At 40.3% G+C, this 15876-nt stretch overlaps 1 protein-coding gene across 50 annotated transcripts in view; it reads left to right on the top strand.

Moving 5' to 3' along the window:
- The window catches only part of CAST (calpastatin), a 111846-nt gene that overhangs the window by 82965 nt on the left and 13005 nt on the right, over positions 1-15876 (top strand). For 48 of the 50 annotated variants that reach the window (XM_072790212.1, XM_072790196.1, XM_072790137.1 and 45 more), the window contains 8 exons: positions 962-1057; positions 4816-4917; positions 5442-5525; positions 7068-7118; positions 7276-7347; positions 11986-12084; positions 13681-13788; positions 15255-15344. In XM_072790212.1, the coding sequence (XP_072646313.1) occupies positions 962-1057; positions 4816-4917; positions 5442-5525; positions 7068-7118; positions 7276-7347; positions 11986-12084; positions 13681-13788; positions 15255-15344 (702 nt within the window). The remainder of the gene's footprint in view (positions 1-961; positions 1058-4815; positions 4918-5441; positions 5526-7067; positions 7119-7275; positions 7348-11985; positions 12085-13680; positions 13789-15254; positions 15345-15876) is intronic. The other 2 variants (XM_072790223.1, XM_072790378.1) reach the window with 1 other exon arrangement.

Raw genomic sequence — 15876 nt, 5'->3', positions numbered from 1 at the left:
CAAACCTTCCCACTTTTCCACACCTTCCCAAGCATAATACATCACACGCAGGGGTCTATTCTTTATATATCCCTGTTAAGATATTTATGACAAGCAAGGTGTTAGCTGTCTTGGTCTTCACCTCTGACATGTATACATAGTTTTAACTAAATAGCAAGTTCCTTGAAAGAAGAGATAGTCCCCTATTAATGATCATCTACTGAGCACCTTACATTAGGATCAACTTCTGTGTCTGGATTAAAAACTGTTTGAAATTTTACTCTTGTGATAAAATAAGATAGCCCAGTTCTCAAATTTTAGTACCAGGATCACCCGAGGGTTTGTTAAAACATGGATTGCTGGGCCCCACTTCCAGAATCTCCATAGTAGTAGTTGAATTTGCATTTGTAGCAAGGTCCTGATGCTGCTGGTCCGGGGACCATACTTTGCGAACCCCTGGGATGGTATTACTTCCTTGCGTTTGTACCTTCCTATTTACAATTGATAGGGTGCTCTTAAGTATATAAAAGAGATGGATTTATATATAAAGCATTACATTACATAGTTGGCATATTATTGTATATTCTATGAAAATAATATAAATGATAATAGTTGCTAATTTTATTGAGCTTACAGTGTTCCCAGATAGTATGCAAAGCACTGGACATGTTTTATCTCATTTAAAGCCTCATGTTGACCCTTGAGATGTAGGTACTATCATTGTTCTCATTTTACAGATGTGGAAACTGAGTCTCAGAGAGGTTAAGTAACCTACCTAAGGTAAGAGGTAAAACCAAGTTGAAATAATGGTAGAAGAGTTACAACATGCCTTGATTTATTCACTATTCAGCAATCCTTCGGCATTTAAGAAAGTCATGCTCATAGCAGCATATAATGTAGGACAGCGTATTGTTCGTGCGTTGTTGTGCAGTCTTACTAACCAGTTTTTTCTAAAAACTCTTCGTTGTACTCCTCCCCTCAGGAATCTCAGGCTGCCCCCCTAACTCCTGTGAGCGAGGCTGTGCCTCGGACCTCCATGTGTAGCATACAGTCGGCACCGCCCAAGCCACCTACCTTGGTGAGTGATCCTCAGGGCGTGGAGCGATGTCTTGAGAGGGTAATGTTCTTCCTCCCATGCACTTGTTACTGTGTGTTACCACGTATTATTTTATTCTAACAAAATAAGGAAATGTTTTAGGGCTGTAGCATCCACTGTTCTTTTGGCTTCGGGGTATGCTACAAATTCAGGCTAGACTTAACTTTTTAATTAAACTGCTGCAAGCTGTGTTTTTCATTCAGCGTCTGAAAGTCTTTCTTCCTCCTCAGCTATTGTGGGTACTCATGCTCTTTTACTTTCCCACATCTTTCAAGCCTACTTGGAGTTTCACGGATAGCCTGCTGTGATCTTTTGTTGACTCTCCTAGTGGAATCTGCACCAATATCGTCATGACTTTTCCTCACTCCTACCTGAAGGGAGGTTGAATCCATTCCTTTCCATTTTCTTCTTGGCCGTTGTATCAAGTGTGGCAGACGCTCATCCACTGATCGTGGATTCATTTCATTTCTGACCGTTGTATCAAGTGTGGCAATTCAGTAGTTGAGTAACAGCTGGTGGAGCTGTGCTGTGTTACTACAGACTCAGTGCATCTGTACTCTGAATAGTTAACTTGTAGAAGCTTTACAGTATCTTTGTATTAAACTTTCACAAGGACATTATGAATCCTGCGTGATAGATCACCTCTGTGTTACAGATGAGGGAAATGAAGCTTTGAGTTGGCCTTGAACAATCCACTTAACTTTTCAGAGCCTCGGTGATATAAATAAGGCTCCTGCTCTGAGCTACCTCAGCATCGAGTGTGGCTATAGCCAAATCTGAAGCTTTTTACAGTACATTTTGGTCTTTCTCATATGGGAAAAGGGCAGGAGGAACAGGGTGAAGGGATCCACCCCTAGGAGGAATTAGGAAATATAGAAGGGAGGGCATGATCATACTGAGAAGGGGGAGTAGCACTGTTTTCCTGGGGAGACCAGTGAGCTAAGGACAGGCCAGCACAAAGGGATAAAGCACGTGTTGTACTTGGGTTTAGTGCATTTAGTTTGAGTAAAGGGGGTCAAGAAATTGTGGGATGTTTCCTGGGTGCCCTGAAGTGGCTGCTTCCTGCCAAGGACGTTCCTGTTGCTAACGGAAAATCCCCTCAAAGTCCAGGGTCTCTCTTGGGATGCCTGGTGGCTCAGTGGATAAGCATCTGCCTTTGGCTCAGGTCATGATCCCAGGGTCCTGGGATTGAGTCCCACATCAGGCTTTCTGTGGGGAGCCTGCTTCTCCCTCTGCCTGTGTCTCTGCCTCTCTCATTCTCATGAATAAATAAATAAAATCTTAAAAAAAAAAAAAAAGTCCAGGGTGTCCCTCCTGCCTTACACAGGACTCAACCTCTTTTTTTGAGGTGTCTGGGCATGCTCCAGAACTTGGACATGGTGGGAATGAAGCCACAGGCCATGGTGGTAAAGACTAGGAGAGGAGGAGAGAATGTGGGATGACACAGTGAAGGAAATAAGAACAGAGGTGGTGGTGAGTGGAATAAAAAAGACAATAGCCAACATTCCAGAGCAGAACTCTGTGACCTAAACATGTGCCCTCTGCCTCCCGTGCCTTTAAGGGTTCCTCTTCCTTTCCCACTTTACCTTGACTGTAGGGCCGCCAAGCATCGATGTTCAGTGCACACAAAAGGGCTCTGTTTTTCCATTCTCTGATGATCTTTTCTGGGCATCTGCTCCATCAGCTCTAGGGACCACGGTTGCTGAGATTACCATCACCAAAGTTAGTTGGCATTCCTGGAATTGTGACACCCATGGGCGCCAGAAAGAATAGCTGCGGAGTATGACAAAGGTCAGAGGACCCAAGATGGACTCGAGGATTAGTGAGCAAAAAGAATCAAAGAGCAGAGGAAGGAGATGAATGTGTGTCCTGTATGGTTCTTGTTCACGTAAAAAGAAAGTTTATTGAGGAAATGCAGAAACCTGAGTTCTAGTTGTGAATTTGACAACATGAAATATTACAGATACTGAAGTTTCACTTCTTAGTCCTGTTTCCAGAGTCCTTCATTCTTTTGTTTCTTATTTTTTTTTAAAGATAGTATTTATTTATTTATTCGAGAGTGAGAATGACTGGTGGAGAGATGGAGGGAGGGAGGGAGGGAGGGAGGGGGAGAGAGAGAGAGAGAGAGAAGCAGACTCCTTGCTGAATGGGAAGCCCCATGCAGAGGATATGGGGTTCCATCCTAGGATCCCAGGACCATGACCTGAGCTGAAGGCAGACTCCTAACTGCCTGAGCCACCCAGACGCCCCCAGATTGCTTCATTCTTAAGAGTGCTGTGTCTCCTAACTTTGCTGCTTCTGTTTGGTTTATTTCTTGAGGCCATGGGAGCAGGCTTAACAGGAAGTTGTAGTTTTTAAAGGATCCTATAGCAGAGAGTAGGAGAAAGCTGAGCTCAACGTGTGAGCTTGTCTTAGATCAAGCTAACAATTCCAATTGCTTGGTTAAGACTTTGGTCACTGCACCTCTTGCATTTTAGACCGAATTGCAAACAAGTTAGATAAATCAGGGATTTTTGTTGCTCCTGGGAATAAAGTCTATGCAGGTCCAACCACTAGAGGGTGATAAATCCCCTTCCACTCAGGTTCCATACCCTCGTTGGGGATCTCTTTTGCAATGCAACTAAGCAGAAAAACTTTTCTTATTTACGTTCATGGTTAAGGCATATCCACAGAAAGACACTTTTACTCCAATAATCAGACATGCACTCCGTGTGAGGTCATATAATTTTATAGGAATAAACTTCGGAGACTTTGAAATTCAGAAGCAGCTTTCATACTTTGACCAAAAGCTGCAATAAGAAATTCATTGCTACTTCAACCCAATATCTATGAATAGAAAAAAAAAAAAAAAAACAGTTTAATGAATAGTACTTATCCTTGTTTTATATGATGCATTCTGTTTTCTATCCTTTCATTAAAAAAAAAAAAAAAGCCCCACCCGTAAACTGTTGAATTGATTTTCATGAACCATTAATGTATGGATCGTGACCTGTGATTTGGGAAAAGTCAGATCGACTCCTAACTTTTAGCCCAAACATAGTTTTCCCTTTATTTTTCCTTTGTATCACGTATGTTGTCTTCCCCCAGTTTCCTTTTGAATAGGAGCATGGTGGGAGCTCACTGCATCACAAAGGAGCACATTTCCTTTTGAACGGTGGGACCCCAAGTGGACCATCCCCATTGTGCCACTCAGGTTGGTCGGACACAGGCAGTCACCTGAGTCAGCATGAAGCCACCTAGACCAGTAGAAGCCACGGGAGGAACACAAGCTTCTGTGTCTCAGCAGAGGCTGTGCTGAGGCCACCACCTCCGGGAAGGGCCAGGCTTATTTCATAGAGCATTGGGAAGAATGTCCTCTCATAGGCCTTTCTGAAAATCTTTCCTGCTCCATCTCTAGAAGGATCACCATAAAAATCACTTCTTTGCTGGCTTTCTGCTTCCATTCCATGATCTTATTTCCAAACCAAGTCACTGGGTTAGATTATTGGAGTTTCTCAGTCTCAATACATGCTGTACCCACTAACTGCTTACCATAAGAAACTTAAGGTCTAATTTTTAACATTTCAGGTTTCTTTGACATGGATTCTAATTCAGTTGGTAATCAAATGATTAAAAGATGACATGTACTTCTTATCTAGACCTGAGATAAGGTTGTGCCCTTCTGAATTGCCTGATGTAGTCTCTCTTTTAAAAGGAGTGATTAACCACCTACTTAGTGTATCTACGAATGTGCCTTTTAGGAAGGCATGGTGCCAGATGATGCTGTAGAAGCCTTGGCTGGTAGCCTGGGGAAGAAGGAAGCAGATCCAGGAGATGGAAAGCCTGTGGAAGATAAAGTCAAGGTAATAGCGGCTCAGTCACTTCTAGAAAGTAGCTAACACTGATGATCTACAGTCCCCAACTAAGTTAGTCACCTTTTTTTTTTTTTCCTACAACACATAACCGACTGGCTGTATCTATTAGGGAACATCCCATCCCCATTTGATAATCTAAACTGGGGTAAGCATCGACGTTGTGCTATAGTAGTGGATGGTTAGTGTGCCACTCAGGTTAGTCAAACACCTGGGCCATGTGCATGCCCTGACTCTCACGTGGGCCGTGTGCATTCCCACTGCCCAGGAGTCTTGGGAGAAGCGGCAGGTGCCCACCCTCCTCCGCATCTTGCCTTTTAGCCCAACAGGCGTAATGGTGGAATCTGAGCCCACGGAAGCAGGGGAGGCTGAGAAAGCTGAGGTTGCTGTGGGAACTCTGTACATTTGGCCATCGTATGCTCTGGCCTAACAGGGGAGTTATCTCAGATGTAGGCACTTAGGCATCCACTTCATGGAGATATATTAATAATGAAAATGGTATAATTTTAATGCAGGAGAAAGCCAAGGAAGAGGATCGTGAAAAACTTGGTGAAAAAGAAGAAACAATTCCTCCTGATTATAGATTAGAAGAGGTCAAGGTAAACATAAAAACCTAAAAAAGGGACACGGAAATAGGCCTGAAATGGAAAGATCTTGTTTTTAGTGTTTCAGATGCCAAATAGTTGGTTAATACTCCGTTGGCATACCGGGTATGACGCTGGAAAATATTCCTCAGTGACCTTTCACTCCTCCCTTAAGTGAAAAACACCTAATGCCTAAGCTACCTAATTTTTTTCTCATTTAATGACATGGTGTGTTACCATGCCAGAAAGAAAGACTAACTTAGACAACCTTTATGTAACTAGGAAAACCAAAATGAGGAATAATTATTTTCTATGGAGAAAAATTTGCAGCTCTTGGATATATATTGAAAAAGGAAGGAAGCCTGTTTAACATTAAGTAGAATAATGTCTTTATTTTGAAAGTACAGATGGTACAGAAACAAGTGACACAGGGGGGAGACTCCATTATGTATCTGTAGTTGAAGTGTGATCACTTGAACGGGGACACACGCCATGGACCGTAGAACAAATATCAGTCCTCTTCATAAGATGCTACTACTTATGAGAATATTCAACTAAGTGTATATGTATTTTTTTTTAATTTTTATTTATTTATGATAGTCACACAGAAAGAGAGAGAGAGAGAGAGGCAGAGACATAGGCAGAGGGAGAAGCAGGCTCCATGCACCGGGAGCCTGACGTGGGATTCGATCCCGGGTCTCCAGGATCACGCCCTGGGCCAAAGGCAGGCGCTAAACCGCTGCGCCACCCAGGGATCCCCTGTATATGTATTTATGTGCATTTATATACGACTACATACATAGGTAGCCTTGCACCTATTTTTGTATATATGGATAAATTGGACTTACCATTCTTTTATGAACTTTACTAAAAAGCTTCAAATGTTTTAATTGTCCTGTTTCTCAGAAGCGGCCCTAAGAGGCATGTGAGGTTTGGCATCATCTGAGCCATAAGGATGAGCTCCTTAGGGCAAGAATTTTGTGTATCCTGGCTTCTGTGGTATCCACAGTGCTCAGAGTGTCACACAGCATTGATGCATAGGAGTTGGATGTATTGCCTATAAAATTAACTGTTTTTTTAAAGGTTTTATTAATTCATGAGAGACACAGGGAAAGGCAGAGACATAGGCATAAAATTAACCAGTTTTCAGGCAACTTTGGTGAAGACCATCCCCCAAGCACATGAGGGGTGCATCCCTGTGCTCCCATCATGTCCTGTAAGTGCCCTGTCACAGCACCTTGTGTCACACTGTTTCAGCCACTCACATATTTTTCTGCTGCACTAGTTTGTGGGTTTTTGAGGTCACAAGCTGTGCACGGTTGGTTTTATAGTCCCCATGCCTAGGGCATGCCTGATATGTGAGCTGTTTGTTGACATGAAGTCATTAGAGCATATTCTCTGGTGAGAGACTCTTTTTTTTTTTTTTTTTCCTGAAATGATGAATCTGTTTATAATGCACAACATCAGGTCTAACCTGTAGACGCCTTACACTATGTACAAGGGTTCATACTTTGGATAAATCCCCCAGGATAAATCATGTTTTTCTCTCCCAAATAGGATAAAGATGGAAAACCACTCCTGCCAAAAGTGCCCAAGGAATCGCTTTTAGTAAGCAAGACAATTTTCCCTAAGTATATTTTTCTTACTTGGCCCTGATTGTTAATTGTGGAAGGGCGTAACTTTCTTTTTAATAAGTTGATGAGCAATAAATAGTGACATCCTTTGACGAGGTGGCATTTATTGATACGTTTTCTGATTCTTACAGCCCATGAGTGAAGACTTCCTTCTTGATGCTTTGTCCAAGGACTTTGCTGGTTCCTCAAACACTTCACCTCTTGTAAGTCTGAAACTCCTGGGTTTATTTCCTTGCTTGTAGGGTGGCAAAAATAAATGGAAAGTAGTGACTCTGACATTGGAGCTGAGGAAACAGTCACAAAATTAAAGGGCCTCAACCCCACTGTAACCATGAAAAATGTGTTCTATCATGAAATAGTGTCCCAGGACCGTGGATATTTGCAACACTGTAACTAATTAAACCAATGAGCATGTATTCTTTACCAAGTGTACTTACGAAAAGAGAACTTAAAACTGAATTTACCCAAAAGTACATTTCAAGTAACTTTACCTGTTGGTATTTCTACAATTTATCATTTTCCATAATTGTCTCCTAAGAAATTTATCTCTGTGTAGACTAGATAGTTCCTCAAAGGGAATTCTGTTCATAAAAATTTCAGGAAATGTTGGGACATGGTAAGCAGGTTTCTCTACTATAGGACTTTTCTAGCTTATTTATATGGAAACTTATTTTAAGTCTGTTGAAGTACCCAGATTGATGTAATTCCAAACTTTTTTTGTGGGATCTGTGCTATCGATTTACAAGGTTCGTATGTGGACAGTGGCATAGACAGTGTATCAGTTGAGCAACAGAATGAGTAGCTATTAGTAAAAATAATTCCTTGAAGTAGCTCAGTTTTTGGACTGGATGAAGCAATAAACCCTTCAAAGAAGGGATTACTAACCAGTGCACTTGACCCCTATGAAAGCACCATCTCCAGGCAGTTGTAGCCACTCCATTCCATGACCTTCCCCTCTTCCTCCTCCATACTAACAGATTATATTACACAGAGGTTCCCGAGTCCTGATTTAGGGAAGAATATAAAGTGAGCAGTATCCCAGGAACGTGGAATCATATCTTCACAGTGATGCAAAACAACAAATTAGGGGGAGCCCGTATTCCCTTCTTCATACCATCTGTATTATTATTATAACAATGAGGATTTTTCTTTTAGAAATTCAAAGAAAATGTAACAGTGAATTTTTATGCCCACCCAAGATGATGTATAGCAATGGAATGACTTGAGATAAACTATTTTTTAAAAAATTCTAATCTTAGAAAATTAATCTAGCAAAGGGAAAAATTTGTTAGTGTCTATCGTGAACAAAGTAGAAATAACCAATTATGATAAATGAAAAAGGTCAAAATAAAAAATTATTTAGGGGAAAGTACCAAGAACTTTGGAGGAAAAGTATCATATTCTGACTCATGATTAATGTTCAAATATAAAGGAGTGCCTGCTGTGCAGACCATGTTCTTTGATCACAATAAAACAGAAATTCTATTTAAAAAGAGAAATTTAGGGCAGCCTGGGTGGCTCAGTGTTTGAGCATCTGCCTTTGGCTCAGGTCGTGATCCCAGGTCCTGGGATCGAGTCCCACATCGGGCTCCCTGCATGGAGCCTGTTTCTCCCTCTGCCTGTGTCTCTGCCTCTCTCTCTGTGTCTCTCATGAATAAATAAAATCTTAAAAAAAAAATAATAAAAATAAAAAGAGAAATTTAGGGGCACCTGAGTGGTTCAGCCAGTTAAGCGTCTGCCTTCTGCTTAGGTTGTGATGCCAGGATCCTAGGATGGAGCCCTGCTCTGTGGCGTTGGCATCCGGTTCCCTGCTCAGCTGGGAGTCTGCATCTCCCTCTACCTTCCCTTTACTGTCCCCCCTGGTTGTGCTGTCTCATTCTCTTTCTCTCAAATAAATAAAATCTTAGAGATTTTGAAACATCCCATCACTAAAATCAAGAAGTAAATTCCTAAGAGACTATTTAAAAAATCATGTATAAAACATTTGCAAATCAAAGTCTTTTTTTAAGATGTTAAAGAGAGATGGCAACAGATAACGAGAGAGTGTGAGCAGGGAGGAGAGGGAGAAGCCAACTCCCCTTTGAGCAGGAGCCTGAGGTGGGGCTCAGTCCCAGGATCAGAGGATCATGACCTGGGCCACCCAGGCGCCAGGCAAATCCAAATCTTTGATAAGCAGCCAAGGCAGTATTCATGAGATACATTATCATAAATACCTTCATCAATAATAGAGGAAAAGAGAAATCTGATTAACCAAAGGTTTATTGGATTTTGAATTTCAAATTTAAGCTATTATTATAAATAAGCTATTATTTTACATTTAAATAAGCTTTTATAAAGTAACCACACAAAAGAAAGTAGCAATTGAGTGTAGTAGATGAAAATCACAGTCTGAGACTAAACTGGCCCACAGTTGCTTGATTTGAAATAACTAAAGTTTTATAAGATTTCAACAACTGTAAAAGAAAAAAAAATCTTATAAATAAAATATGATTAGATTTTAAAATGAGAACATAAATGAGTGTAATAAGAATCAACATTTGGGTATTGTGAATGGCTAACATTTTTAAACAAAACATTGGCAGAAATAATACAGAAAAATCTTATCAATAAAATTTAATTTTAAAATTAGACATAAGTAGTACACGATAGCAACTGAATTATTAAAAACCACTATGTGCAATAGTTTTTTTTAAACAATGTGAAGCACACAATTCAAAGCACCTAAACAAAAGAAAAACTGAAGAGATTAGAACTGTTTTCAGACTTTGCTTCCAAGGGAAGTTTAAAATTGACTCTTAAATGTTTAACAGTAGATAGTCCCGTGCGACATAAATATAGTCTCAAAAACTAGCCTACATAGTTGCTTCTATAAGTAATGATGATTTTAATCTTAAAACTTGATTAATATAGCATTAATAACTAAAGTCACTTAAATCTGTAGATGTATAATTTTTAATAAACAATATAAAATTATTAAATTAATTACTTAGCACTGTCAGAAATTAGATTTATTTAGCATCAGGGAAACTCCCTATAGCATAGTAGTGTATCCAATAGGAACGATGAATTATGTGTTCATATAAAAGATGTATTTCCAAAAAAAAAGATGTATTTCAAATTTCACATACAGTCATATTTTAAATAAATACCTTTAAAAAGTAGACTGTCCCTTAATGTATTAAAGAGTATTTATTTAACTTCAAGAATCAAATATTCAGAATTAAGCTAGAGGCATTTCCTTTAAAAAGCAAAGTATTAAAAGTTGATTTTATTGTTATTTCTGCTTAATAGTATATGAAGAATCGGTAACAGCACATGAAAAAGAAATGACAAGTATGAAAAAAGAGTATTTGTGTATTTGTAGATATCCCTAGTTGTCGGTACCACCTTTGTAGATACCACATTGTGCATGCTGGGTACATCAGTAACAGATTGGAAAATATGGTTAGTATGAGATGTCAGAAATTAAAGAAAAGAGCAAGAGATGAACAGAAAAATGAGAACATGAAGAAATTAAAACATTTAAGATAGTTTTACTCCGTGTCCTTAAAGAATCATGACATTTCTCTAGACATTTCATGAGTCAGTTTTTATTTTTTTTTATAAGTCAGCTTTTAAACTTAAAATAGCAATAAGGTATCTTACATAATTCAATAAAATTATCCTAAAATGTTTGAAAAGCAAATGCATAAAAACATGAAAAAATACAGAAAAGCATTTTTCAGTATTTTTAAGGAAGATGAGCTCAACTAGATATAAGGTTTGATTTATATGATAATAAATTCAATTCTTATTCAGAATGCAAAGCTATAGGTCAATGGAAAAGATTGAGAAATGAACATATAGGATTTAATGTATTTTTTAAAGGAGAATAAATCTTTATTTCAGAAAGATTCTGGCATAATACACTGCTTAACATTAAGAAAAAATAACACTGAAACCACACAGCATATACCAGGTCTAAGGCAACACTCCTATATCATCAGAATTAAAAATATATAACCTATCTGGGCAGCCCCAGTGGCTCAGCAGTTAAGCACTGCCTGTGGCCCGGGGCGTGATCCTGGAGACCCGGGATCGAGTCCCACGTCGGGCTCCCTGCATGGAGCCTGCTTCTCCCTCTGCCTGTGTGTCTGCCTCTCTCTCTCTCTCTCTCTCTCTCTCTGTCTCTATGAATAAATAAATTTAAAAAAAAACTTAAAAAAAATAAAAATATGTAGCCTATCTAATTGAGGCAAGGAAGGCCCTGAAAAGCAAGCATGCTCATTCATTGATTTTCACAGAATGAATTTCTAGCAACTCTGGAGAGGGACGGCAATTTGGCAGGATATAGCCAGCCCCATGAAAAGAACTGCTGTTGGAATTTATACAGAGCAACTAATTACAAAGAAGAAAGCTGAAAAACGGCAAACAACCTAAATGTACACCAAGAAATGTGTAAACAAACCATGCAACTCTAAACCATTTTGAACATTGGGATTAATAAATATGAATAGGAATCAGGAGAGATGGTGTGAACTGCAACTATGGAGGAGGAACGGGAATTAAAAATTGCTTTTAAGATTATGTGTTATTTTGCATCCATTTGAAGAGAATAAATAGTAATAAAGCTGTATTAAAAAACTGTATTTAAAGGGCTTAGTCAGTGGAGCATGTGACTCTTGATCTTGGGTTTGTGAGTTCAGGCCCCATGTTGGGTGTTCAGAGGTCCCTTAAAATCTTAAAAAAAAAAAAATTTTTTTAAATTTAAAAAAATTTAAATCATGGCATTGCAGACATAGTTTTGTATATATTACTGAGATATATATATATGTTGTTTTTTGTTTTTTGTTTTACAAAAGGAATTTGAAGAGGCTAACCTTCCTGCTGTCATCTCTGAAGTGGTTTCCCAAACCCCAGCTCCAACCACGCACTCTGCTGGTCTACCCCCTGATACTGTGGTAAGCAGCATCTTAGAAATAGGTTTTTGCAGCAGCAACAAGAAGACAGGGAGTAATGGGAATGAAACTAGACAAAATCATTGGGAAGATAAAGCATGTTCTGTTTTAGAAGAGATAAGGCTGGCGATCTTGGGAAGATAACAGAATATTGGAAACAAAGTGTTTAGGAAGTATTTTACGCACGGTCCAGGATCTTAATAGTATTGTTGTTTTATTGGAATTGAAAAGCAGTAGTGTACATTGTGTATATGTTCGAATTACTAGATTTAACAGATTCTTCAGCTTTCCTGATTATTTTCTCCTCCTCTATATTTTTCCTGACACATGCTATAAATACTACCCATTATAACTTGAACCTCAAGTTTATTTTACAGAACTGCTCAGTGTTGGAGCTCTTTCTCCTGAAAATTCAAAAATGTCATGGAAGAGCAGTTTTCCTCCATTCAGAGCAGTAAAACTTTGTCATTTTCATGTTAGCAGTATCAAAACCTCAGCATCGGTACTGTTTTAATTATTTACATGTTCTGAGGCAAGAGTGTGGGACCAAAGCCTTCCCAGACTTCCTTGATTAATTTTCTGTGCAGTACCAAATTATACATTATCGAAGCGAGGAGACCACACCACATCAAAGAGATCGCCCTAAACCAGATCCCCATCTCCTCTGGTTGAGAACAAGTGCCTCATTTGCTAGATGGAGATGAAGTAGCTTTAGTGAAGTCAACTAGGCCTACTTTCCTTTTGATGTAGCATCAAAGCTTGCTTCGTGCTGTAGTCGGAGATTCTGAACAAATTTTCATCCTGTTTGGTCAGCCTCGGGATCATCTGAAAATATCCAGAGGCCCAAATGACAAAGCCCAGACTCTGCGTGGGTAGCTCCACCGTTAACAGCTCTAATCCTGGGCTCTAACAAAAACACTTAAAACCAGTAAAACGCCATGTATGTGTGTGTCCACCCACAAGGACCAAAGTGCCTGTGCACAGAAAGGCAGCATCATTAATAACCCAGGCTGCCGGTCGCCCTGCAGTTCAAAATACTCCCGTGAGGTCCTCCCAGGGTCCTGTCCTGGCTGAGGCGAGGGGTGAGCATCTGCAGTACAAGGCCTGCATGCCTTTCCCAAGTAGGTTTTAGAAGGACACTTTTCCTATCCCGGGTCCCATCAGAAAGTCTAGTTTTAGTTAATATTTCATTTGAAGACCTCAAACTCAGTATAAATCTTTAAAGGAATACATGAGGGAATCAGGAAATAAGGTGTCATAATTCATGTGTGCTCTTCCCTGAGGAGGACATCAGACTGTCACCAGGAGTGTTGCATACACTGAACCAACCATAAGGCACATTTTCCAGCAAAACAGGCCAGGAACCCCCTATTTTTTGGAGGGGCCAATTTTTTAAATTTTCCTTAGGAGAGGCATCTGGGGGGTAGAGTAGGGTAGACAAGCACATGGGAATGTTGACAGGGAAACATTAGGAGAGGGAGTACCCCTCAAGGGCCTGCCCATCTCCTTGCTGAGGACCTCATGAGTTTAGGAGTCTTTGTGGCAGTGGCAGGGCCGGATTTGGCTAACCAGTGACTAATTCAGATTGTGACTTCTCAGCAAAGTGACAACAAAGAACTGGACGATGCTTTGGACCAACTTTCTGACAGTCTGGGACAAAGGCAGCCTGATCCAGATGAGAACAAGCCGATAGAGGATAAAGTCAAGGTAAAAAATATATACGTGAAACTTAAGGTTTTTATAGCCTACACTATCCTATCATGCACATAAGACGGGGAAAAAAAAACCCACTTCTGACTTGGGAGTTTTAGCAAACAATATGATCACTGAAGTCTCATTTTTTCCCTTCTCTAAACTTTGTTGAATATATCACCCCAATGAGAACTAACGCTGGGGCACACGTTCAGGCAAATGTCCTGTTGCTGAGACCGGACTTAGTGATGATAGAAGAGAACAGCTCTGCTTCAATTTCATGCTCTTCCCACAGTAGCTTTTCTCGGTTTTATCTGCTAATAAGCATGTATGATCTATACGACCCAGAAATGCGTGCCTTTTTTAGGATGACATAGTCTGTGCATGTAGGAGCAAAGGTTTCCCATCTGTCAGAGGTTTTCCCTAGAAGCCTCCTGAGCCATCCTAACTTGGGGTTCAAACCCCTAAAGTGTTGGGCCAGGAGTCAGCACGGTGTAGAGGCATGTCCGCAAGGCACACAGTTAGCTCTACACCTTCTGTAGCAGGAGTAGGTGCTTATTCACACTAACGATGTGTGGTACCAAGTGATCCGTTTAGCTTGGAACCAGGAACTAAGTGACCAGCCAGAGGGACGTCCCAGGGCATTTCAAAGCATCATTAGTTCTTGATTCTACCCGTTACAGGAACATCAATGTGAACTTGAACTCTATTTGAAAAATGAAGTAATGAGGCAGAAAAAAAGAGCCTGTTCCCCCCCTGCTCCTGGGAGGGGGGGACTGAATGTCATTGAATCTGTGCAGGGCGATGTAGGCGCTGCTTACCTTACAGCACGTTCTTCTTCCCCCCTCCCCTGCTCAAACAATCAGTTCAGTGTGCTGGTCCTTTAGGGTCGCTTGTAAATGTCCAAGTTGTAAATACTTCCTTTCTAAATATCAAGGTACAGGGACTTGATCCTTTTATTTAAAGAGTGAAACTGGGCAGCCCGGGTGGCTCAGCGGTCTAGCGCCACCTTTAGCTCAGGATGTGATTCTGGGGACCCAGGATCAAGTCTTACATCGGGCTCCCTGCATGGAGCCTGCTTCTCCCTCTGCCTGTGCCTCTGCCTCTCTCTATGTCTCTCATGAAAAAATAAATAAAATTTAAAAATAAATAAAAATTAAAAAAAATAGTGAAACTCCCATCAGGACATTAGATAGTTTATACCATTGGGTTGTATCTCTTTCCATGGTTTCTAAGGATAAATATTTCATCATTTATCTTAAAATACAGGTAGAAATTCACATGTGGATCAACATGTCAAAGCACCTGGGTTTTTTTGGGTTTTCTTTTCCCCCCACCAAGGAGTTGTCAAAGTCATCCATTTTGTTGTTACTTAGAAAATAGACTTTGCTTCGGGAAACTAGAATAAATGCGTAAGGCCGCATTTTAGAAAGGATTGTCTAATTGAAGGAGTGACTATTTTATCTGTTCCATGTTTATAGGAAAGAGCTAAAGCTGAACACAGAGACAAGCTGGGAGAAAGAGACGACACCATCCCCCCTGAATATAGACACCTCTTGGATAACGATGAGGTAAGTGAAGGCATATGTCTAGGTTAGGCATGTAGCACACAGCTGCTTAAATTCAAATCTCCCTTGCGATGAACAGGAGGGGTACACTTTAACCAGAGCATAAAAATATCCCATGATGGAGGGCTTTTAATGTGTCTCTCATGAGCAGCTTGTTTAGGGTTTGGCTGATATTTATTCGAGCCAGTATCATTTGATGTTCACTGTCCTGGGCTCTGTGGTATAAAGAGTGTTCATTCACTCACTGATGCTTACCACGGATTCCAGGGCAGGTGCGCAGAAGAATTCTCGTTGCAAGAAAAGGCTTTAAAAAATAATAGTTGTAATCTGAAGCAGACAAAGGAGCTAGTACTGGCCTAATAGGGCAAATAAATAAGGCCCCTTTATTCCTCTGGACCACCCGCACCCCTATTCAGAGTAAAGGGGGGCAAAACTATAGTCCTAGTCCCAAGTCCTCTTTCTGTATCTAGATATACCCTGTCAAGTCTTGGGCCGTTTGTCTCTAACACGAAGCCAGTTTTTCTTAGGTCAGCCA

The sequence above is a fragment of the Canis lupus genome, chromosome 2 (genome assembly GCF_048164855.1).
Source record: "Canis lupus baileyi chromosome 2, mCanLup2.hap1, whole genome shotgun sequence".
NCBI lineage: Eukaryota > Metazoa > Chordata > Mammalia > Carnivora > Canidae > Canis > Canis lupus.
This window is presented reverse-complemented; position numbering and strand designations above follow the sequence as displayed.